The 26,637-nt window shown below is 37.9% G+C and overlaps 1 protein-coding gene across 1 annotated transcript in view; it reads left to right on the top strand.

The window, feature by feature from the left end:
- Window positions 1-26,141, top strand: part of GORASP2 (golgi reassembly stacking protein 2) — a 30,317-nt gene extending 4,176 nt beyond the window's left edge. The window contains exons 2-10 of the mRNA XM_019727409.2: window positions 12,946-13,026; window positions 14,102-14,305; window positions 14,764-14,850; window positions 15,595-15,725; window positions 19,188-19,320; window positions 20,999-21,122; window positions 22,063-22,149; window positions 23,448-23,558; window positions 25,008-26,141. Of these exons, the coding sequence (XP_019582968.1) occupies window positions 12,946-13,026; window positions 14,102-14,305; window positions 14,764-14,850; window positions 15,595-15,725; window positions 19,188-19,320; window positions 20,999-21,122; window positions 22,063-22,149; window positions 23,448-23,558; window positions 25,008-25,348 (1,299 nt within the window). The 3' untranslated portion in view covers window positions 25,349-26,141. The remainder of the gene's footprint in view (window positions 1-12,945; window positions 13,027-14,101; window positions 14,306-14,763; window positions 14,851-15,594; window positions 15,726-19,187; window positions 19,321-20,998; window positions 21,123-22,062; window positions 22,150-23,447; window positions 23,559-25,007) is intronic.
- The last annotated feature ends 496 nt before the right edge of the window (window positions 26,142-26,637 follow it).

Raw genomic sequence — 26,637 nt, forward strand, 5'->3', positions numbered from 1 at the left:
CAACAGGGCCATTTTCAAAATTATATTTTTGGAGTTTCTCATGGATGCCCACTATGAGATCTATTTCTAATCTAAATTAAAGTATTCAAATTAATTCCATTGTACACTTAATACTTTTTGAGATTAGGCTGTCTGAGGATATTCTGAAACCAGTGTTCATACCAATCTGGAGACATGGAAAATGTCATGTTCACTATTTCTTATAATTTCCTCCAACAGAGATTTTGAGGTGATAGATTTTTGTGGGAAAGGACATTGAGATGAAATGTGTCTCCAGTGTGATAACAGGCTTTTATCTCCTGAGCCATTTGCTGCAGACTGGGCAGTGTTAGTTACTCTCCTTACAGGAGAAAGTGACAGTAAGTGAAATTATTTCCATAGAAAACAGAATACCTAGACCATATCTCTTATTATGTATATCTGCTCTTTTAAAATAATGCTTCACTAATCTACATGAAATCCTGTAGGATTTCAACTTAGTATTTATTTTGAGAAAGTGAATTCCCAATACTTGACAGTCATATTTTTTATCCTACTAACACAGTGTTTCTCAAACTTTTAAAACTCATGCTTCCATTTGAAAAACACAAAAATTTCACTACTACCCCCTTCTCTTCTCACTCATTTTGAAAACAATGGGTGAAAAGAAAACTTTTTTTTATGTGTTTTTCCAAATAAAAACTTATAATTGACAAAGCTTTATAAATACCACCTAAAGATTCTGACCTGCTCCCAAAATTAATCTCTTCTAATAAAAGGCTGTGGAGTTTAAGAAACATCCTTGAAATTGCTTTTAAATGTAGGAGTCAGAATATTTCAGTTTATTAACACCATAGAATACAAAGTATGTGAACCTTAGGACACTTTTAGGTATTGTAAGTACCATCAGAAATAAACGTTTCCTGATATGTTATAAATAGGCCTTGAACAAATACAAACTTCCATATTTTTGTGACGAAGTGTGTTTTACTATATGGAGTGTCGTCTTCAGTCTCCTTATTTGGGGGGACCAGCTGGCGGTATGGTTTCTGTCGCTGGTCCCCTAGTGTGCGCAGCACTGGCGCAAGTGCCTCCTGGGTCAGATGGTGACAGGGTTTTAAAAATAATTCCCCTGAAATTTTCATAGGAATTGAACTTCAAATAACCACTAATATCAGTACATTGATTTTGCTGGTTTTAATATTCTACTAAAAGGATTATATTATTTTGATTCACTAATAAAATATTAGTTAACCTAAACGAGAAAACATTCATAAAGGTTTGATATGTCCTTGGAATCTGATTATAGATTGCTTTGGGAGGTGGGATTGATTATCAAGTAATATGGTTTTTTTTATCCCCACCCCCACCCCCACCCCGAACAACATAGTATGCAAAACCAAAGTAGTTACTTTGAGAGACTGTACACATCCCTCTTGGCACTGCAAATAACTGACGGCAGCATGAAGAGAATGATGCTGGGGTTTTTTGTTTGTTTCTTTAAAGCACCAGTGAGAGATCATTCAGGCACGTTATCAGCAATAAGGAGCTTTGTCAGCTTGCGGGCATGAATGTATTGAGAGACGATCAGACCACCAGAGACCACTTTGGGACCACTGGATTCTAGTCTCAGCTCCATCCCTTCATTGTGTTTCCTTGGACAAACCTTTGAACTTCATTCTTTTTATCGAAAAGGGGGGCTAATAATAGTGCCGCCTCCACCTTTTTTACTAAAACCCATATTAGATACTACATATCAAATATTTTGGAAAAAGTTGAGCACATTAACTTTCTTGATTGAAACTGCTGCCCACCTCATTGCTTATCCTGAGGAATAAATGAGATATTGCATGTAAAGCACTTAGCATAGGCTCTGGAATGTGATAAAAATTCAATAAATGTTAGCTGATACCTTTATTATTAGTATTTGTACTATTGTGTCATCCATTAAAAACCACTATCATAGTGGCAATACTAGTTAAAATATACTTGTAAACATTTTAAGAATATTTCCATTTAATCCATCATTCAGTAGCTACTTTTTGTCCACGTGCTTAACCCTGTACTTTGCTGCTGTTTAAAACAAGTTTTGGATCAGCTCTGACCCATTCATTTTATAAATGTGCCTGCTAATTTTTAAGGATCCTCATTTTTAAGGAAATCTTATGTGTTTTTTAAAAAGTGAGTACCAGTGTTCTTTTTTTCATTGCTTTGCCACGGTGTGACTAAACACCTAAATTAAAATGACTAATACAAGAGTCTGTGTTATTAAAATGGTCTTGTTGGGTTTGATCTACACCATAGAATCTATAGATAGCAACAGTTAGACTTATTTCATGGTGAGTCGTTAAATCTTAGGGACTATCTAGTCAGCCTCCTCACTTTACAGCTAACGAAAGGGAGCACAGAGATTATTGCCCAAGGTTACCCAGCAAGTTTTCTTTCCCTGAGAAACAAATACCTAAGTTGGTATTTGAAGAGTATAAAATGAGGTGACAGGTTGTCAAAGTCTTTGCTTCTTTTGGAGCAGACTTCAGTTTCTTTCAACATTGATTTACTAATATACAAATCTTTTTCTAGGAAGCTACTATGTAATGATGGGTTTTTATTTCCTTTTAGTTACCATTAGAATTTCATTTCAAATTGCTTCATATGTTACAAGTTACATCATATGTTCAGTGTCAAGAGAACATGCTCTTTTGAGTTATTTTGGTAGAACATGTGAGGAGAATGTTTTAGCAGGTGAGGCTTGAATTCTTCTAGTCTACTGCATAATTATTTACCACATATTTGTGGTCAAGTCCCAGGTAGGAAACTGGACCTTTTTAGATGTAGAAGAGCTCCCACACTCTAAAAGTGTGTTTCTTATCTTTGAAGGATTTAGAATTTATTTTATTACCTCACATTCCCAAATCTTTTCCCATTGTTTCAGTCACCTAAACACACTCATATAACACGAGGCTTTATGTGTATATTTAAAGTGAGTCCTTTAGGTGTTACTTGTATTGAATTTTGTAGTCTTATTTAAGATCTCTACTGTTTTAAAAGCATTACAAAAGTGAGAGTGTTAATATTAAACTGAGAGCTAGAGGAGATGATGGTGTAGACAGAAAGTCAAAGGGACATTATCTGTCTTTTACGGGTGAAGAATGAATTGGTGGTGCAGTAATAGAGAGGAGAGAATTCCATTGAGTCAATTTTATGGAAACATCTCCATGGTCAGAAAACTTAAGGAACATAATTCACATACCAGCCAGAAACTTGGATAAGTTTATCTTTGTATATCACCTTATAAAATACCTAGTCTGGCGATATCCTGTGTTCTGAAAGAAAGCTTGTGGTCTCCTTTTTTGTTACTTCAAGGTAGCAGTTCTGTATTCATTCCTCAGCTGGAAGTACACAAGTAAATGGACCAATGCAATTGGGAAAATGCCTTCTTCCCTGCCTCCCCCCACTCCACCGAAACTTCTTTCCTTCCGCCCTGCTGTCCCTCTCTCCCCTAAGTCAAGATATAAAAGAGAGAGAGGGCTTCATGGGAAATGACCCAAACCTAGTATAAAGTGCTACTATACTTTTAATTCCAGAAGAAGAAATGGATGCTTCACTGTTTCGAAAACAACCAATATAGAACTATTAGGTCTGTGCACAAAGAAAATTTCAGGCTAAATCTGGTAAAACTTTTTAATGATCCAGAATCAGGTGAGGGAAAAGTCAAGAGTTTAATTACTCTTATTACCTGGAATTTGAATGGACAAAACAGTTAATGGTATCTTATAGGGTATTTTTTTCAAACTTTGTTACAGCTCAAAGTAAACATATATTTGCATTGCAACTGGTATGTACTACTACATTTCATGAAAAATACTGACCCTTATTAAGACATGAATTTTTTATATTTGTCTATTCTGATTTTTTTCTATTTTGACATTGGTCTATTCTATCATAATCTACTAAATTGATTATTTCAGAACCCACTGAAACTTCCCAGAGTAGTTGAATGACTCCACTTTGGGGATTAATTTATGTATAGTTAGTGATTCAAAAATCCAGCTTCTAATCATTGGTGCTAATTTACGTAATGGGGGTGCATGCCCTTTCACTGTGCAGTTTCTATCATAAATTCATTTTTTGCTTCTTGAGGAGTAAAAAATGTCTAGCAAGTTTCATCTTGCTGTTTTTTCAAGAATGCTTTTGAAAGAAGTATTTCTTTCATGTTGTGATTTTTATTTTGGTAAGATAACTTCAAAATGTAAAATTTGAACTCTTGTGTCAGTAACTGTGTTCAAAATTTCATCCACCTACTCATGATTTGGTAACATTTCTTTTTGTAATTATCATTTCTTTTTGTAAGCATCATTGCTCTTAGTATTTTCAGCTGTTTCATTATGTTTCCTAATTGTTCAAAGTAAATCATGTGGCCTGAGGAAAATTGGAAAAAGTGCAATTTCAACATGCTTGTTAGAACTCTCAGGGAAAGGGTTTGCAAAGAATCAAAAAAATGTTTTAATGGAGTGTTTACTGCTTTAAATATCAAAACTGTGTTATATGAAAATCCATTTTTAAAATGTATTGTGTGCTTCTCCAGCATCATAGGTAAGTTCTGAATATATTTTTAACCTCTTCATGTCTTAATTGTTATGATGACTGTCAATTAATGTGCCATATTGGAATACAAGTCACATAGTTATCACCTAGACCTGTGCTATCCAGCATGGTAGCCTCTAGCCACATATGGCTATTTAAACTTAGATGTCAATTATTAAAATTTAAATGAAATTAAAAATTCTGTTCCTCAGTCACACAAGCCACATTTCAAATGCATCATAGTGACGTGTGGCTAGTGATTACTGTTTTGGACAGCACACATGCAGATTTCCATCATCACAAAAAGTTCCGTAAATAATGGCAAAGACTTTTTCCAATTTTTGTATTCCATACAACAAGACAGTCACAATTACACTTTTTATATAAGTACACAGTAAATACTCACTAGGTGGAATTTGGTAAGTGGCTCAAGACTATTGCTTTTTTCTTTTGATTTTTGACACTTTTATTTTTTCTTTTCTGCTAGCTATCTTTTTTTTTTTTTCTTTTCTGTTTTTCTTATAATTAAGTGGCAGTGGCATCTATTTCCTCTTTCAGTTCTTTTGGCTATTACCCTGCCTCTTGGTGGCTTGAAAATCAAATAGTCAAACTATGTAAAATAAATGTGAGTAGAATCTAAGAGTGATCTTCAAGTTTTCTTGTGAAGAAGAATGATTGTAAGGTATATAAATATCTAATCATTATGTCATATACCTGATACTAATATAATGTATGTCAACTGTAATTGAAAAATATAAAAAAAGAATGAGCAAGTAAGTTACTTTGTAACTTTTACATTGCCTGCTCGGAGTCCTTTTAGACTTAATTGTTTTCAAATTGTGTTCCTTATAGGTGAGGTGTTGGGTATGTTCTTAGATTGTAGTAATTTCATTTCTATTTTTTGGATAGAGGGAGCATGTCTTAAAACGTTTTACATTAAAATGCACGTAAGTGTACAGCTTAATGCATTTTCACAAACAGCACACTTGTGTAACCAGCATCCCATCTCCTTCCATTCACACCCCAGAAACTCCCCAGCCCCCCCCCCCCCCCAGAGTAAATACTATCTGATTTCTAATGGCATAGATTAGTTTGGCCTGTTCTTACACTTTATGTACATGGAAGCATGAGATATACTCATTTGTGTTTGGCTTCTTTTGCTTGTGAGATTTTTATTGCTTGTGAGACTTACCCATGTTGTGTATTGCTGTAGATCTTTCATTAATATATGTTATGTCATTGAGAGCATATATGAAAATTTATTATGTTGATGAACATTATGTAGTTTTTAGTTTGGGGCTATTACAAATAGTGCCACTAAACATTACACTGTATACATCGTAGAGAACATGTATACCCATTTCTATTTGGTATACTAACGAACAGAATATTTGGTCAAAGGCGTGCATATTTCAACATTAATAGATATTACCAAAAAGTTTACTAATTTACATTCCCACCAGCAGGTTTCTGGTTGTTTCGTATCCTCATTAACAGTATTTTCCATCTTTTTCATTTTGGCCATTCTGATAGGTGTGTAGTGGTATTGCAGTGTGGTTTCAATTTGCATTTCTTTGATAATTATTGAAGTTGAGCACATTTTCATATTTATTGGCCACTTCAGTATCCCCTTTTGTTTAGTGTCTGCTTAAATCTTTTCCACATTTCTTTATTAAGTTATCCTTTTTTAGCAGTTTTATTGAGATTTAATTTACATACCATTAAATCTAACTTTTTAAAGTATACAGTTCAATGACTTGTTAGTATATTATTAACAGAGTTGTGCATCCTTCACCAGTGTCTAATTCCAGAACCTTTTTTTCATCCCAGAAAGAAACTCAGTACTCATTAGCAGCTACTCCCCATTCCCCCAGCCCAGACCCTGGCAACTACGAATCTTTCTGTTTCTATTGATTTGCCTTTTCTGAACATTTAAAATGGAATCATACAATATGTGGTCTTTGTGACTGGCTTCTTTCACTTATTAAAATGTTTTTCAAGGTTCATGCATGTTGTAACACGTTTCAGTACTTCATTTATTTTATTGCCAAATAATATTCTGTTCTGTGGGTGTACCACGATTTGTTTATCCATCATCTGAGGAACATCAGCCGAGTTTCCATTTTCTGGCTATTACGAGTAATGCAGCTGTGAAATCTGTGTATACAAGTTTTTATGTGGACGTGTTTTTATTTCTCTTGGTTATATACCTAGGAATGGAATTGCTGGGTCATATGATAACTGTGTTTAACATTTTGAGAATCTGCCAAACTTTTCCACAGCAGCTCCAACATTTTACATTCCCACCATCAATGTATGAGGGTTCCAGTTTCTCCACATTCTTGCCACCCTGTTACTATCTTTTTTTTTTTTTTTAAGATTTTATTGGGGAAGGGGAACAGGACTTTATTGGGGAACAGTGTGTACTTCCAGGCCTTTTTTCCAAGTCAAGTTGTTGTCCTTTCAGTCTTAGTTGTGGAGGGCACAGCTCAGCTCCAGGTCCAGTTGCCGTTGTTAGTTATAGGGGGCGCAGCCCACCATCCCTTGCGGGAGTCGAGTTGTCCAACCGGCAACCTTGTGGTTGAGAGCCCGCCCTCCAACCAACTGAGCCATCTGGCGACCTGGGAGCTGAGCGGCAGCTCGTTGACTTCAGTCTAGTTGCGGAGGGCGCAGCTCGCTGGCCCATGTGGGAATCGAACTGGCTGCCCCATTGCCCAGAGCTCACGCTCTAACCAACTGAGCTACCCGTCCGCCCGTTACTGTCTTTTTTGTGTTAGCTGTTCTTGTAGATACGAAGTGGCATCTCATTGTGGTTTTACTGTCTATCTTAATGATTTGCAGTATTCTAAATTTGTTCTGAATACAATTCCTTTGTTGAATAGGTATTGTACTTTTTCACTCTCTTGTCTTTTGATGAGCAGAAGTTTGTAGTTTTAGTATAGTTTATCTTATCATTTTTTAAGTTTATGGTTAGTACTTTTTATGTCCTGTTTAAGAAGTCTTTTCGTACTTGAAGACCTCAAAGATATTCTGTGTTTTCCTCTGTAAGTTTTAATTTGCCTTTGATATTTAGACCTGCAATCGATCTAGAATTGATTTTTGAGAGACAACACTTAAAACAATGATTTCTCACCTCCTAGCTGGCTGACATTTTAGGTCCTTTTTTTTTCAGGAGTAAGAGATAGTTAATACATAGTTGGAAAAATAATGCAGTGTTCAGGAATTAGATGGTTATAACGATTTGCCCTCAGGTGGTGATTGCAGAGTTAGGATGATGAGCTTAAGATTTGTAGGACTCTTATCATATGTCAGAGATTTAGCTAAGCATTTCATAAACTTAAACTCATTCAGTCTCTACAATATTCTTGTCAAATAGATAACATTATCGCTTACAGATGAAAAACTGAAACCCAGAAAGGTAAGTAAACTTTCCCAAGCTCACACTACTATTAAGTAGGCAAAACCATGACGCAAAACCAAGTAACTCTTTCTCTAAAATTCTATCTTTTCACTGTACATTTTTTCAAAATCTTGTAATGTCTTAATTATTAAACTTTCTGTCTTAACCTGTTCATCTTAAATTGCTCTACTATTTGGCCCAATAATAAATGTTAAGTAGCCTATGTAGCCAGGTGCACGCCGCGCGTGCGTGTGTGTGTGTGTGTGTGTGTGTGTGTGTGTGTTTTAAGATGGTTTAAAGGAAGCAAATGATGAAGCAACAATCCAGAGATCTCATAGGGGACAGAAAATATTGAAGTGGTAATCTGATGCTTGAGAGATTAGGTGCCTGAGAGATTCTTGTCAGTGGATTATATTGCTCGAGAAACTTACCTGTGTGGATGTTTAATTTGTTGTGTTGTAGATCTTATTTTCCATACTATGAAATGTAGAAAATTTCCTTTTAAATGTATTAGGGTCAAAGGAAGCATTTCCCTAGGGCTCCCTCTACTGGCTTCCTAACTTCTCTTCCTAATGAAGAGACCTAGTTGCTAGAATTGTGCTGGTACTAACGATATAAATACATTTAGGAAAGAAATTAATTTCAAGGTCCATTAGAAACAGGAGATTGATGTTTGTAGCAAATGACAATGGAAAAATAGGATTAGAGAAAGATTATTTAAGTTTACTTTAGAACTCAAAGTTTGTTATTGAATCTTTTTTGAGTTACTGGGAAGAATATATCTAATGGTATTAGAAACTTTACATTTCAAACAGATGGTGGTAAAAACTTTATACTCGGAGGGTGGCATGATGAGGATTGGCATGTGAGATCAACTAAGTTGGTGATGACATTACAAAAGCACTGTCTTTAGTCCTTTTTTAACTAAAAGGTAACCTTTTGGCAGCCTCACTGGAGAATTCTGAAATTGATCAATGGACTAACTGGTTTCTAAATAAAATGGTCGTTTGGAAACAGATTCAGAGATTAGACAAGGACACTATTAAATAAGAAATTTCACTCTGAGGGAGCTCCTCGGGTCTATGTTAATTGTCCTCTTTTCACACCTGAGGCACTTTACACCTAATTGATAGACAACTAATAGGCATTTCACACCTACCATGTTTCCCCAAAAATAAGACCTAGCCGGACCTTCAGCTCTAATACGTCTTTTGGAGCAAAAATTAATATAAGACCCGGTCTTATTTTAATATAAGGCAGGTCTTTATAACATAATGTAATACCCGGTATAATATAATGTAATGTAATGTAATGTAATGTAATATAATACTGGGTCTTATATTAACTTTTGCTCCAAAAGACACATTAGAGCTGATGGTCCGGCTAGGTCTTGTTTTCGGGGAAACGTGGTAGTAGATTCTGACTCTTTTTCAACTGACTGTGACTTGTCCTCACTTTTCTTCTCATAATAGCTCCAGGCAGCCACCTTTTTCCTTCCAGAGCTGCCACTTGAGAAGAAATCTTACCTGCTATTTTAGGTTCTAGACATTTTACTTGATGATATATGTAATATCTGCCATTTAAGAAAACAGAAACTAAACAAGCGTGTACTGATTATTTTTTATTAGATTTAACACTTTTAAGTTCCTTTGATATTTAACTTTAATTTACAAAAATTAATTTACAAATTTGCAGGAAATTTTTCATAAAGCAAGATCAAACAGTTTTTTTTTAATTAACATTTTTAAAATTAGTTTCAGGTGTACAAGACAATGTAATAGACGTTTATCATTTATATCCCTCACACAGTGGTAACCCCCCTCCCCCCACCCACTACCCCTCTGACATCACACACAGCCATCACATTTCCACTGTCTGTATTCTTAACTCTGTGCTCCGCTTCTTGTAACTGTATATACATATATATATAATTGTAGTTGACATTCATTATTGTTCAGCTTCAGCTTCAGGTGTACAGTGCAGTGATCAGGCATCTACATCTTCCCTGAGGTGGTCTCTCTAACGAGACAAGTGTCCATCGGATACATGCTGAAAACTGCTGATTCATACAAAATGTTACATATAATTTCAGGAGCTGCAGTGTTCCCTGAAGCCACCGACTGACCTCTTGGATTAGAGGATTTCTGATTTTGAAAATCTATAATTTTGTATTTCTATTCCCCAGCACCGTGTTGTCTAGCTGTATTATATTATGAGCCTCATTTTTCAGACTCCTCCTTTTGAGTTTTTACTCATTTCAGCTTTCAGGTATCCTTCTTTATCTCCTCGTCCATCTTCATCTTTGCAAGTTTGTGTGTGTGTGTGTGTGTGTGTGTGTGTGTGTATGAAGCTTCGACAATCAGAATCTTTCCCTTAGAACTTTGTACCTCCATTTAGTCCTTACCTGTTTGGTCTTGTGTTACACTTATTAGGTTGGTGCAAAAGTAACTGCGGTTTTTGCAATTTTTTAACCTTTTAAACCGCAATTACTTCTGCACCAACCTAATGTTAGAGGACTGTATACCCTCTGGCTCCCCTTTCTCTTCTTTCCTGTTCCTCAACAGATTGTAAATATTTTGACATCAACAGCTATGTTCCGATATTATTACTTTTATAATTGAATTGTGTCTTGCTAGTAGTATTTATGGAATAAATGCTAATTTTAATTTGTCGCTCAGTAGTAATAATTAACTGCTATGTCATGTGCTAAATGCTGGGAGGATTGCCCCACTTCCTACCTCCAAAAAGTGAAAAGTGGTGTGAAATAAAACCATCGAGGAAAAACTTCACATAGAAGATGAACTTAAAGACAAAAGAATCCAAAAAAATGAGAGTTTAAGAGGCCTCCGGGACAACATCAAGCATACCAACTTCTGCATTATAGGGGTGCCAGAAGGAGAAGAGAGAAAGCAAGGAATTGAAAACCTGTTTGAAGAAATAATGATGGAAAACCTCCCTAACCTGGTGAAGGAAATAGATATACAAGCCCAGGAAGTGCCAAGTCCCAAACAAGATGAACCCAAAGAAGCCCACACCAAGACACATAATTAAAATGCCAAAGGTTGAAGACAAAGACATACTCTTAAAAGCAGCAAGAGAAAGGTAGTTAGTTACCTACAGTGGAAATCCCATAAGGCTATCAGCTGATTTTTTAACAGAAACTTTGCAGGCCAGAAGAGAGTGGCACGAAATATTCAAAGTGATGAAGAGCAAGGACCTACAACCCAGATTACCCTACCCAGCAAAGCTATCGTTTAGAATCGAAGGACAGATAAAGAGCTTGCCAGACGAGAAAAAGCTAAAGGAGTTCATCACCACCAAACCAGTATTACAGGGAATGCTAGAGCGACTCTTAAGATGAAAAATATAAAATATATGAATAATAAAATGGCAATAACTACATACCTATCAACAGTTACTTTCAATGTAAATGGATTAAATGATCTGATCAAAAGAGAGGGGCTGAATGGATAAGAAAACAAGACCCTTACATATGCTGCCTATAAGAGACTTCAGATTGAAAGACACAGACTGAAAGTAAAGGGTTGGGAAAAGATATTTTATGAAAATAGAAACAAACAAAAAAGCTGGGGTAGCACTACTTATACCAGACAAAATAGACTTTGAAACAAAGCCTATAATGAAACAAAGAAGGACCTAGTGATCCCACTTCTGGGTATTTATCTGAAGAAACCTAAAATGCTACTTCAAGGGGACATGCTCATCCGTATATTCATTGCAACATTGTTGACAGTGGCCAAGATATGAAGGCAACCTGGGTGTCCCTGAATGGATAAATGGGTAAAGAAGTGGTGGTACATTTATACCATGGAATATTACTCAGCCATAAAAAATGAAATCTTGCCATGTGTGACAACATGGATGGACCGAGAGGGTATTGTGCTGAGTGTAGTAAGTTAGCGAAAGACAGATGTCATATAATTTCACTTACAAGTGGACTCTAAGCAAAATAAATGAAACAGAAACAAACTCATAGATACAGAGAACACTTTGATGGTTGCCAGATGGGAGGGGGTTTTGGGGATGGGTGAAAAAGGGGTCAGGATTAAGAAGTACAAATAGGTTGTTACACAGTTGTCTTGGGGATGTAGGGTATAGCATAAGGAACATAGTCAATAATATGGTAATAACGAGGTATGGTGTCAGATGGGTACTAGATTTATCAGGGTGATAGATGGGAGAGGGGTTGGGGGCAGGGTGAAAAAGATGAAGGGATTAAGAAATACAAATTGATAGTTATAGTCATGGGGATATAAAGAAAAACATAGGGAATATAATCAATAATATGGGAATAACTAAGTATAACGCCAAGTGGGTACTAGTCAGGGGGGGATCACTTCATAAATTATGTAAATAACCACTATCCTGTACACCTGAAATTAATATAAAATAATATTGAATGTTAATTGTAATTGAAAATTTTAAAAAGTGGAGGAAGGATAAAGGGCAATAAGAGGTTCAAAGTTCCAGGTTTAAAACAAGTCTTGGGGATATAATATACAACATAAGAAATATAGTGAATAATATGTGGTAGTGTAGTATGGTGTCAGATGGTTGCTGGATTTATCATGGTGATCACTTCTTTATCACAGGGAATGTAATTAGTAATATGGTGATAACTATAGTACTGTTGAATAACTATGATGTACACCTGAAACTAATATAATTTATGTTAGCTATGTTTTAATACAAATCTTTAAAAAATAATAAAGGTTAAGAAAAAGTTTTTAAAAAAACAATAAAAAATGTAAATAAATAAGATGAACTTGAATGAGTAGAATTTAGGAAGCTGCAAGGGTACTATCTGGGAGAGATGAAGAGAAATGAGAGAACGAGTCTGTATCTATTTCTTTATCAATGAAATTAATCTATTTTTACAGAAAGGAGATAGGTATTAAAATTTTACTTATGATTTTTAATTAAGCTTTACATTTTTTATTTTGGCATTTTTGTTTTTACAGGTACAAGAAAATTCCCCAGGGCATAGAGCGGGACTGGAGCCGTTCTTTGATTTTATTGTTTCTATTAATGGTTCAAGATTGGTAAGTTCAGCTATTTGTAGCTTTGGCTATAGTGTTTTGTCATCTTTTGAAAATGGAATTTTTCAGATTATCTGGGATGGGTGTTTACTCATTAGCCACATACAATATGATAACAGTTTATAAAAATAATCGTGTTAGTAAACATACGAAAATGTCAAATACAGAATACTATACCTCCCTCTCCATTGGTTATTTTATGGGAATAAAATCACTGGAGACTTACTTTATAGGTTAAATATTTAAGTTTTTTAAGCAGAAATAAATAATTAAGATGAAAAAGTTTGCCTAGACTTTTGTAGGTTATTGACAAATGGATTAGTAAAGCTTCTCAAATAATTTGTCAGTTTTCTTGGAGCTAAGTTCCATGATATACAAATAATGTTATCAGAACCATACAGAGAGATGTTCCCAAAGTGCAGAATTAAAACCACTTTTTATAAGTTGCTTTCGGTTTACCTATAGTAAGGTCCTATAGGAAGGAAATTATATAATTTCAGCAAAGGAAATTGTTACAACAATGGCTATTTGGTTGACTTATTTTTTTCACAACAATCTTAAGTTTTTGTTTATGACTTATCAACAATCTCCTACATTTTGGCCTTTATTCACTTCTGTAATGAAATATTTAACAAACAGCTTCCATTTTCTTTTCCTGTCAGTTCCTAATAAATAAATAAAATGTATATTTAGGAGTAGAATCCAAAATGAAACTTCAACACCAGCAAATGTTTTAGATTTTAAAATCCATGTCATTCCAACTCTGTTAGTAATATGATTTACGGAGTATTTTGGGTTTTTCACGGAAGCCCAAGATCAATTTATGTTGGGTTGCAAATTCCACAGTCTGTAATTGGCTATCAGCAAAAAGTCCAAAGTTGTTGTTAACGTAAGAGTTGTTCTTAATTTCTCAACACTCTTTTGCTGGGAGGAACATTTGAATGTTAATGAAACCTTTGCCTGTTGAATGTTTTGTGTTGATTATTAATGTTACTCCAACAGGGCCATAGGATGCGTAAGCTAAGACAGTTAACATTAAATTTTTATTTATTAAGAAAAAATAATTTTGTGTTCACAGAATAAAGACAATGATACCCTTAAGGATCTACTGAAAGCAAATGTTGAAAAGCCTGTAAAAATGCTTATCTACAGTAGTAAAACACTGGAGCTGCGCGAGACCTCGGTCACACCAAGTAACATGTGGGGTGGCCAGGGCTTGTTGGGAGTGAGCATTCGTTTCTGCAGCTTTGATGGGGCCAATGAAAACGTTTGGCATGTGTTGGTAGGTATCAACTGGTAGCTGTTACTTGGAGTTTAAGAAACCGTGTGGAAAGGTGTTTTAACAGTGATTGATTGCTTCCAGTTTGGTGAGATTGTAGGGGTAGTAATATTTTTAGTTCCTGAAAATCAGAATTCATTGCTTTTAAAATAAGGATTAATTTTTAAAAAAACATGAGGAAGAGGAGCAAATACAGATGCCTAAGAACTATTTTTCTAATGATTTATCCATTAGAAGGAGATATGTTAAAGCAGATAGCTACAGAAATATTTTAAATATTTATTAAATGTTACATAATTTTTATGCTTGGGAAATTTAAAAATTTATATTCTGTAGTTTCTGACATCTCTAAAAAGACAGAAATATAGGAGTTTTTATCCACTATAATTAAGGACTATGAACTATAAAATTTGGAAGACTATTTTCTATACATTAATTTTGGGGTGTTTTTGTGTCCTTAGGAAGTGGAATCAAATTCTCCTGCGGCACTGGCAGGTCTTAGACCTCACAGTGATTATATCATTGGAGCAGATACTGTCATGAATGAGGTAATTAGTGTGTTTATTAATAATGAAAATTACATAACATTTTTAAATCAATGTTTCAAGTAAAAGTATGTTTGCATACTTTACATTTAGAGTTGAAATTTAGGTCTTTGCTGTTCAAGATAGCTTATGCCTCGGGATGTTAAACATCTGGGAGGTGTCTTATTAGGTACAGCTGTGAGGAAGAACACATACCAGGTAACAGTTCTACAGAGTTTGTGTGTGGTTAATATCAATCTCTGTGTACCTCAGGACTAAATCAAATCCTCATTTTGGTTATTGATTTCATTTTCTCTTCCCTTTTTAAGGTAACAACATTGGCTCAGCTATGCTAGTCGCATCCTTTTCCTTGCCTGTTAATTAGTAGAAATGTATATTGCTAATCAAAAATGAGAGGAAAAAATAGGGTGCTCAGATAACCACCTCTTAATAATGGAAAGCAAAAGCAGAATATGTAGAATTTGGGTGAGAAAAGTTTTACTAAAATTGAGGACTAGGTCTCAATGGAACCGGATATAAGCCCTTGCACATAGTAGATAGGTAGCATATTAAATTAAACCTTGTTTGGAGTATTGGTTTTAACAGTAGTTTTTCTGTCTGGGGCAGGGACCAGAATCTGTGTGTGTGTTTTTGTTTGTTTTTTTAAGTTGTTTTTTTTTTTGAGTGATTATGATGTTAGCCATGTTTGAGACCCACTGTTTTAAAGTTCAGTAATGTGAAAATACTTTTCTCCTGTGATGCTTGCAGTCTGAGGATCTGTTCAGCCTTATTGAAACACATGAAGCAAAACCATTGAAACTTTATGTGTATAATACAGACACTGATAACTGTCGAGAAGTGATTATTACACCAAATTCTGCATGGGGTGGAGAAGGCAGGTAAGGTCATTTTTTAGACTGTTACAACTACTTAAACTTAGTTTTGTTGTAAATGTTGACTGTTTTTATTTCAAAACAAGTTAATGGTTTATTATAAGACTTTTCTTGAGAATAGAAAATAGCTGACCTAGAATATTGAACCTAGTAATTCACTTTTTAAAGCACACATTTAGGGAGCGTGGTATATACAAGGTCTAACAATTGAGTTCGGGAACTCATCCTAGAAAAAGTGCTACATACCTCATTGCTCAATATCACTATGGTCACCTTGAAAGTACCCTTGGGAAGCTATGTACCCATAGCAGCACCTAGTCCACCCTTCAAAGCAATTTTGGAACTTTTTATCTGGAATGGCCATCATATTACCCTTGATGTCCTGGATGTCATCAAAATGTCTTCCTTTCAATATTTCCTTTATTTTCTTTGGGGGCCAGATCAGGTGAGTAGGGAGGATGTTCCAGTACAGTTATTTGTTTACTGGCTAAAAACTCCCTCACACACAGTGCTGTGTGTGAGCTGGTGCATTGTCATGATGCAAGAGCCATGAATTGTTGGCGAAAAGTTCAGGTCATTTTCGTCTGACTTTTTCATGCAGCCTTTTCAGCATTTCCAAATAGTAAACTTGGTTAACTGTTTGTCTTGGTACAAATTCATAATGAATAATCCCTCTGATATCAAAAAAAGGTTAGCAACATCGTTGCAACAAGTTCGTGAACAATTTTAATTGTCTGACCTCATATACTATAGTCCTTTTCTTTATTGATATAAGAGATAAACAGCCTTTTTTGGTTTTGTTTTTCTAGTTTAATAAAATAGTTTTCAGTTTTTTATTTTCCCAATTCCCCTGCCTAGCAGTGGGACAGTACAGTGTAACTTTATGTAGCTACTGGGAAAATTTCTTAGCACTTTGTGGAAACCGTTGGCTTTCAGAAATAGACTGATTTCAACCAAAAGTTAGACAAAATTGCAACAATAAAAAAGCATTTCGAAAGAGGATCAAGCCAAGCAGATAAGCAGACTTTATAAAATCAGATTTTTGGGACTGTTCATTATGTCAGTTCTCTAATTTCAAAAAGCCAGACCATAGCAAAGCATGCTTATTTACATTGCTTCTTTAGGTCTTTCAGCTGTTGTTTAGATTGTACAAATTTTTCACTATTTTTGAAAGTTCTAACAGCAGCCTTTTTTAATTTAAGGAATTATTGAACATAAGGCATAATTATAGGAAAGCCTAGGGTTTGGAAACTTCCAAGTGATCTGAAAAAGTTCCAGCATTTGCTGGGGAAAGGATGACTTAGTTTGCTCACAGTGTCTTTACCCACACTGCCTGAGATTCTACAGCTGAACATATGTTACCACCAGAATGCTAAGTTGTTGCAATTTGAGAAAATGAGATAGAGGTGTCATCTTAAAAATCTGCCCTGTCTGGGGCAGTACTTGATCTAGTTATCACTGTCCAGGTTTATAATCACACAGAAATACGATCCTCTCGAGGCATTTCAGAGGGACTGTCTCATGCAAACTAAATTTGCAAAGAAGCTGTTGTATTCATTAGAATGACAAATTTTCAGTTTACAGAAGAAAATACCCCTTCTCCAGGTAGAACGCTGAGGTCAGATTAGTAGCACAAGAGTGCTTGGTGAACATGGAATCAAAGTGCGAGGAAGAGATTCTGTGGATGGTGAAGTCATCACTAATTCTTTCAGTTTTAATTACACTGACGAAATACCACTGCATTGTTCTTGGAGCCCTTCTTTTCTAGACTCTCGTAATTACTTCTTTTCTTTGGAAGACATTTTTCCTTTTGACATGGTTTAGTACCGTTGATCAGTCATTGCATTAGACAGGCCCATCCTGACCATATTCCTGAGTCTACCCTCACTTGGCATATGTCTGCCTCGGGTTTTCATTGGTTCCTCAGAGGCTGACCACATTTCATTCATTACAGCACATTTCTCTTAGTTTCATTCTTTGGCTAGCTTTAAGTTTGCAGAGGGTCTTGCTGTTGCCTCAGTGTTGTCTCTTCCACCACTTAGTTATTTTGATGAATAAGCACCTCATTTTAAAATGCAGCTACCTCTGAAAGGCTAACATTGATCACTATAAATTATTTAATCTTAACTGACTTTCTCCAAATTTATGAGATCCAGTTCCATGAGAATTGCAATTTTGTCAATAGAAGGGAGGAAACATGAGAGAAGAGGAAACAAGTAATTTTGTAAAGTGAAGCATCATTGTGAAATCAGAATTGGATAAGGAAGAGCTGAATTTGGCCACTGCCTGGTCTCCCAGCTTTGGGTGGTAGTAGTACCCATGGAAATAATAAGTGCCTTAGCAGGGGAGAGGCACAGAGACATCTGTGCATGGCCTGCTCAGAAAGTGTCAAGTCCTTTGGGAAATAACGATCATGGTAGAAACACACTTAGAACCTGATTGTGCAGGGCCTTAAATACTGTGGTCAGGAATTTGGATCTGCTTTGCGCAGTGGGACTGTGAAACTGTATCATGGCGGTTGTTTGCTTACAAATGGTAAAAACCAACTCACTGTCATAAGCAGACATGAATTGATTGCTGTGGAATCTTTCATACAATCAAAGAAACAGCTAAAGAATCAGACTTGGAAAGGCCAGGACTCCGAACACCTACCTCTAGGGATTTAGAGAAGAAGGACTAATTGGCAATTTCATCAGTATTCTACTGAAGGGATGTGTCGTTTTTGTTTTTTCTGTCACTCCCAAGATTTGTAGCCATGGGCAAGAAAGGTGGATTGGCCTGGCTTAGCTCATTAGCTGCTCCTTGGTTTGGTGGAGACAGGCCCCTGATTGACAGTCTCACTAGCACTACACACACTGTTATAGAAGTAATTCTCCAAAGGAAAGAAGGAAACGTGAAGATTGGGAGGCCAACAGGCTATGGAAAGAAGCAATGTGATCAGGTCTTATTAAAAAGATGGATTCTGGTGGCAGTAGGAGGATGAATTAGGAAGAATCTGGATTAATTTGGATTGATTTGTGTCAGGTTCTCAAATAGAACTACGGGATGTATAAATGACTTCACTATAACAAAGTGTTTGGAGCTCTTCAATGGAAACACTGTATGTCATTCGTTCCGCAAATAGTTATTATTAAGTGGCTACCATGTGACAGGAACTGTCAAGGCAGTAAATAAAACAAGGCCTCTGCCCTTAAGGACCTTAACATTTTATTGGGGGAGACAGAAAATAAGCAAATAAACATGCAGTGTGTTGGATGGTGATAAATGCTTGAAGAAAAAATTAAGACAAGTAAGGGTTGTGTCTATGGTGGAGGGAAGGATGCTGTTTCATAAAACAGTGGTCAGAGGAGACCCCTGATAAGATGACATTATTTAAAGAATGGAAATTTGTTTTTATATTTCAAAACCGCAACAAAATGCAAGCTGTGATTGATGACAGTAACTTTAAATATATATATATTTTCATAGCCTAGGATGTGGCATTGGATATGGTTATTTGCATCGAATACCTACACGCCCCTTTGAAGAAGGAAAGAAAATCTCTCTTCCCGGACAGATGACTGGCACACCTATTACTCCTCTTAAAGATGGGTTTACGGAGGTAAGATGGTGACCTGATTATATCACAAGGTTTTGACCAAAATGAGTCAAGTGTTGTTGTGTGTGGTAGTAGCACTGATTGAGGTAGGGCAGATGATGAGGTAAATGTTGACTGTGTTGAATGTGAAGTTCCTATAGGATATCCAGCTGGATATCCTGTGGGTCTAGATTTCAGGACAGAAAACACGGCTAGAGATCCAGATGATCAGCAGAGAGGATCATTTAACCAGTGAGTACTGATAACAGTTGTCAAGGAATCGGACCTGGCTGGGTCGGAGGACTGAGGTCGGAACCGTGAACATTCCTTGTATTTAAATAGATGGGCAGAAAAAGGGGATCCAGCAAAGGAAGCTCAGAAGTCCACGGGGAGAACAAAGCTTCAAGAAAAAGGGCATAGTCAGCTATGGGAGGTACTGCAGAGAGTCAGTGAGAGGAGTGAAACAAACCTGTCCTGTGCTAGAGCAATTTCAGAGACTTGACAGGACGCAGACTTACAGGAGGTTAGGGTGAATGGTGACTGATAAGGTGATCATAGCTGGTGCTTACTATTTCAAGAAACTTGACTGGAAAAGCAAAGAATGCTAGGTGTGTGGGGACTATTAACAGGATCAAAGTAAAGCTTTTTAAGGAATAAGATATTTATGCACAGGATTATAGGCTTTTAACATGTTTTCTGTGTAGGCCTCACAGGACAGTTAACGCTTGTCTGCATGACTAAATAAAAACCAAACATGCAAAAAGAAAAAGATACAGTTGTAAAGAAAGGGCTGCTACCACTCTCATTTTATGGTACACAGTTTGGCCATCCCCGATTCTAGAGGAACTATGGAGAAATGTAACCTCTACTCCCTCCCCGTCGCCACCTTTGGCTCATGGCCAGAGGCAGCGTAGTTATACGTTCAGACTCCTATGACCGTATCTGCAGCCCCTAACCGGATGAGCCTCTCTGGGCAGTCTGAGAAGACCAGCAGGTGAAATGGCAGCGAGAGAAAAGGGCCAGAATGCAAATTATGTTGGAATGTGCCAGAGGGCACTGGAGTTGGCAGAAGTTGGAGTATTCAGAGGTGAAACCACTCATCCACCACCCATCTGTAAAATCCACATAGACTCATTGATTTTCCCTCATTGGAAGGTAAAGGTCTGGCTGCCATATTCATTCATTGATGAGAAAGGATAAGATGGACTTAGGAGGTCAGATATCTTGAGAAACTTCTAAGGGATTTACATGGTATTAAGACTTCCATGTAATTTCTTCCATGAGCAGTGAAAGTTAAAAACAAAAACTCGCTGAGAATTCAGAGATGAGAATTCAGAGAAGAGGAAAGCGGTGGTCTTATGAGTTGACTAAAATGATTTGGGGATGGCCAGGAAGGAGGAGGAGGAGGAGGGAGTAGAATCTCCTCCTAGGGTGGAAGTAGCTAGAACAGTGTGAAACAGGGTAGATGCCATGTGTCGAGAGACTGGAAGTGGCAGGATGGGGAAATTGTTTACAGTGCTACCTGGTCCTTGGCATGTATCAACATTAGGAAGGAGTGTGTCTGAAGGCAGAAGTGCCAAGTGAAAACTTTGACAGCTGGTATATGATCAAGAAAAGTATCTGCAGGACTGTTGAGAGTCTGTATTTATATTTTCTTGTAAGTAAACTTGAGTAATTTTTTTTTCCTTTCTTTTTTTGGAAGGTCCAGCTGTCCTCAGTTAATCCCCCATCTTTGTCAACACCAGGAACTACAGAAATTGAACAGGGTCTGTCTGGACTTTCTATTAGCGCAGCTCCGCCAGCTGTCAGTAATGTTCTCAGTACAGGTATATAGAAAAATATATTCTGAGTCTATTTGTTTTAAATGATACTCTTTTCTATCTCAAGCTGTAGAATTTAAAAAATTAATGCCAGTATACCTTGAAAACTAATTTGCTCTGCACTGGCAGGCCGTGTCTGTGAAAGTTAGTACTAAATTACACACAGCCAGCATTCAAACCTCTTCCCAATGCACTTTAGACCTTGGGGCTTCTCTTAATATTGTACAAGTTGTAGAGTCAGGACTCGACCTTTAAATGCTGTTTACTTGCTCTGTTTACTCAACCCATGTGTGCATATCCCTTAGGTAGTACACACGGGTACAAAAGTGAGCAGGATGCCATTCCTTTCCTAGGGGCTCAGTCTTGCTCTGGGGACGTGCGTCTATTTCCTTCCTTTTTTTATTCCTTGTTCTACGTAATATACATAGTCCTTTTTCTTTTTTTTTAATAGCTTTATCAAGATCTAATTCACATACCATGGAATTCACCCATTTACAATACACAATTCATTGTTTTTCTTTTAAATATATTTGCAGAGTTGTGTAATCCTCACCTCAGTTAATTTTTGTTCTTAGTTCATGAGCCCAATAGTCATTGACTAGAATTCTTCTGTCCCGTTTCCCAATATCTAAAACAGTTTGCTAATCTAGCCCTACTTAGGTCAAGTATACACTCTCTTCCAGGGGCCTTAGCTGGGTGGCTTTGCCGAGCCTCCCACCCTCGGCCCAGACCCTGCTAACCAGTCCATTAAGGGCCCTGGGCAGAGTAGCTGGACCAGCTCGGACGCACAGTGGCGTGGCCAGGAACCAGACCACATGAAGTCCCACTGAATGAAGACCTGACCATGGGGGAGGGAAGGGGACTGAACACTGTTTTAGTATCATCTGTTCATTCTTTGTCAACTGAATTTGTGAGACATTTTTTAAAGACTGTGCTTTTATTCTAGGTGTACCGACAATACCGTTATTGCCGCCACAAGTAAACCAGTCCTTCACTTCTGTGCCATCAATGAATCCAGCGACTACATTACCAGGTGAGCAGCAGAAGACTAGAGATGTTCGTTATAATGATAGCGTTACTGATATTTTGCATCTTAAAAAAACTACGACGAAAGTCTGACATCTGTGTGGTAACTTTTGCCTTTTAATCTAATTTTATCTCTGCTGCAACTTTGTGATAAATGAGAGCAAATGTCAACAAGCTGTTAGTCACCATCTAGTTAGCTGCTGAGCCTTGGGCTCCCTACCTACCCCCAGCCAGCGCACCCACACCCTGCGCTCACCCCCACCCTCGTGCAGCATGAGGCAGGAATAAGGAATATGTAGAAGAACAGCTTCTTTTCTTTGGGGCTTTCTAAGTTGTTTATGTGAATACATAGTGTCCTGGAAGAGAGTAGTCCTGATTGGAGTTTTCAGTAGCTCTAACTTTAAGTTAGATTTTAGTTTATTTCTCTTACTGTTCTCAGGGAAGACCAAGGCCCTTTATCCAGTAGATAACGATCAAATATTATGTCAGTGATCAAATATATTTGCATTGTGAGAGCCTTTAATTATATGGCTAAAGATGTCATTACACAAACGATAAGCCGTTAACCCATTAACCAAACACACAGAATGATAACGCAAGTATTATAAAATGTCAACATTTTGGGAATTTGAGTGAAGGTACTGTTCCCCGAAAATAGACCTAGCCGGACAATCAGCTCTAATGCATCTTTTGGAGCAAAAATTAATATAAGACCAGGTCTTATTTTACTATACTATAAGACCTGGTCAATATAATATAATATATAATGTAATGTAATGTAATATAATATATCAGATCTTATATTAATTTTTGCCCCAAAAGACGCATTAGAACTGATTGTCCATCTAGGTCTTATTTTGGGGGGAAATATGGTATATATGGGGATTCTTTATACCAACTGCTTTTTGTAACTCTAAGTCTGAAATTATTTCAGAATTAAAAAATAAAAACCAGAGAGACTATAAACCTCAACCATCAAAGAAATACTCATTTCCTTTCACTATCATACTTGCTGAGCTAAATCAGCCTTCTCTGAAACACTCAGGCCCGATCATTCCTACTCTCGGGTTTAGAAGTATTTGTTTCAACCCTTACCCACTTAGACATCTGATCACTTAGATATAGAAAGACATTGTGCTGAAGTGAGATTTTGTTGTTGTTAATGTTGCTACTGTGTTACCTGCCACACAGTAAGTGGACTTCCAGTTTTCTCACTTGGCAGCGGGTAGTATTTTTGTCATTCCACAAAGATTGAATGTGTTCCGCAGGGGAAATGGTTTACCTCCATTTTTGCCTTCTCTTCAGGTCTGATGCCTTTACCAGCAGGACTCCCTAACCTGCCCGCTCTCCCCAACCTCAACCTCACTGCGCCGCACGTCTTGCCCAGTGTCAGCCTTCCGGAACTCGTGAATGCGGGTATGTTGCCCATCGTGCCTTCCTAGGATCTGTCTAATGAAAGCTTTATCCAGGAAAGCCAATCCTCTATCTCAGTTTTTTTCTGGAAAAGGCAGATCAGTTTAATAAATTTCAGCTGCTTCAAATAAATATTAATCTTTTTTCTTTAAAAAACTTAAAAAGGAAGAGGACGAAGTATACCTTTGCGATTCTCCTCTACCTGGCCGCCTCTCCTCCCCCTTTCTCTTCTCCCTGCATCCTCACAGCTCAAACACCATAAAGGCCAGTTGTAGGAATAAAGACCCATTGTGTCGCGTGGCACTGCTGTAGCTAAATTGAATGGAAAGTGTACGGCTCCCCCAGTGCAGGTGAATGAGCTCCTGTGATTCTCCTTGTTTGAGGCTCTGCCACCCATGGTGTCCATCTTACGTAGCCCAGGCCCAGAAACTTAAGCTGTGAAACTACTACCGTTGCTCATCTGTCTGGGCTTGTTATTTAATAGATATTCTCCATTATTAGCAAATATTATTATAATGAAAACTAGGGAGATTTTAGCGGAAATAGTTAAGTTAGCAGATGTTCAAAGTGTTTACACTCAGATTTCAGGCACTGATGCAAATGAGGCAGCAGAGTCTGCTCTTCGAGTTAATGATTACCCAGGTCCCTTTGACTCTGAGATGGCCACATGTCAGGGCTGACTTTTAATTGCTGCTGTGAACTCTAACGTTCACTGTCTCAGCGCTCCCTTTGTCTTTTGTGCCCTGTATTCTTGACTTCTTTATCCTTTGCCCAGATTGAGGGTTTCACCAGCCCAGTGCTTGCCCTGAACCTGTTATACAATCTGCCTTTCCTTTGTTTCTTAAAAAAGTAAAACTCTTTCCCTTTATTCTACATTTTAAGATCATCACAATAAACCCACCAAGTATAATATAAATAGTTATCAATCACAGGGCTTGAGCAGAGGCCGGGTACTTATGGGAGGCTGACGCCGGACTACGTGACAAGCCCCTCCCTCCCACAGCTTTCCCAGGAGGGCTGACTTCTGTGTCTCTTGCTGTCTGTCCCGAGGGCAGCCCTAGCCCAGCTTGCAGCTTCCCTGGGTGAGCAGGAAGGCTCCTGTCCGACACTCAGTGGAGCTGCACTGTCCATCCCCATTGGGAGACTCAGTGCTTCCCAGCACTGCCTGCCAGGTGAGGCGCAGTCCATCCCCACTGGGAGAATCAGTGCCTGAGGCACGGCCTGTGCACCTAGGAGCCTGGAAGCTGGAACCTTTCCTTTGGGCCAGCTGGTCTTACAGTGACCATTTAATTCTGTCCTGGCCTCCAACTGAGGATAAGCAGAGGTGGTGATGTGTTTTCTCTCCTTGGCTTCAGTTTCCTTAATGAAATACAAATAAAAATAGACATGTGACAATGACTACTTCTCTTTTAGTGCTGGGAGGATATGTGATCTATGCCATTTTTGTCCTAGGTTTGCCACCTCTTCCTTCCTTGCCTCCCCGAAACTTACCCGGCATCGCACCTCTCCCCATGCCGTCCGAGTTCCTCCCATCATTCCCTTTGGTCCCAGAGGTGTCCTCTGCAGCAGGTACCGGGGAGCTGCTGCCCTCCCTCCCCCCCACCGGCAGCCTACCCTCCGACTCTGTCACGACCACTGCAAGAGCCGACACCGCCTCCGCACTCACTGTGGATATGATGCTCCCACCTTCCAAGGCGCCCACCGCCGCTGAGGACAGAGCCAGCGAATCTGCCCCAGCCGGCGAGAAGCCTGTGTCTGCGGTAACAGCGGCAAAGGCCTCGGAGTCACCTTAACTGGGAACCACCGTTGCAGTTGGCGTGGTGTGCCGATTTCACCACAGGAGCCAATCTGGAAATGAAAACTAGCATTAATTTCATCCTAGTTTGTACTGTATCTGTAGGCATCCTGTAAATAATTTTAAGGGGAAAACGAAGCAAGAGGACCGGGCCTGTATCCTGCTAAGTCAGGGCAGGCTCGTAGGCCGAGGAGGAAGATGTCGCAAAGTGCTTGTATTTTAAAACAACCAAAAAGAACTGTCCGGGTGGCTGGCTGCCAGGTGTCCACTGCCGTTCTTGGGAGTGTGCCTCTTTGGGAAGGGTGGCGACAGGGCGTCTGCAGTCTCCCTGTCCCCCTGCTGCTCCTCTGTAAGAAAGCGACATGTTTTATGCCTAGTACTCATACACCACATTTCTTGTATTTTGTAAATTGTTTGAGATAATGCGGACCACCTCCCTAACCCCTGAAAGGAAAAGATATTTTCTTTTGGTCTCTATGAGTCACCTCTCTATTAAGGTTTACACGAAATTTCCAACTAAAGATGTTTGTTAAAGTTACACAATGTGCACTATTAATTGAACATCTTTTTATTCAGCCTATATATAGATCCTTGTTTCGAGCTCTCCAAATGACTCAGACAACATTTTGTAACTGCTGCTGTTGCTTTATACGTCCACCATCAAATGGCATTTAAAAAGAAATAAAGGAGACGCTGCGGTTTTAAACCAGAAGGTGGCACTTTGTGGCTACTTAAATTATGATAGCTCTACTGGGAAAGAGTAGATACAGCAATAAACGACAGTCATTTGACTTTTCTTCTTGTGATCCATTTAAATTGCAACTCCTAATTGCCGTGTGTGCACTTTTTACTCTCCCGGATGTCGCATATCTCTAATGTAATTTTTTGTGTCTTAATGTTTGCTTTCTCCTAACTTTTCTACGAGATAAGTGAAATTGATCTATTGAATGAAATTAAATGCGTATTATATCTCTGTTTTGTAACTAAGACGAAAGAGGCTCATCCGTTGCTGACCTGGTGCTGGCATGAGCATCGCTAAGAGAGCAGCACACGTGACTGGCCACCAGCGCTCAGCTGGAAACGAGTGACCAGCAAGGACCCAGAGCCTCCAGTAGGAGGCCCCGCGCCAGCTGATTTTAGATCATAACCATTTCTGGGCCAGGTTTATACTTAAAGCGAAATGACACAAGAAGGCTCCAGATCTAAACAAACATAGTTTCTTCTGTTTGCGTTGTAAATATTTCTCAAATAATTCTCTCAGTTAAAAATCCTATTTTTTGAAAAGGA

This window comes from Rhinolophus sinicus, linkage group LG01 (assembly GCF_036562045.2).
Source record: "Rhinolophus sinicus isolate RSC01 linkage group LG01, ASM3656204v1, whole genome shotgun sequence".
NCBI lineage: Eukaryota > Metazoa > Chordata > Mammalia > Chiroptera > Rhinolophidae > Rhinolophus > Rhinolophus sinicus.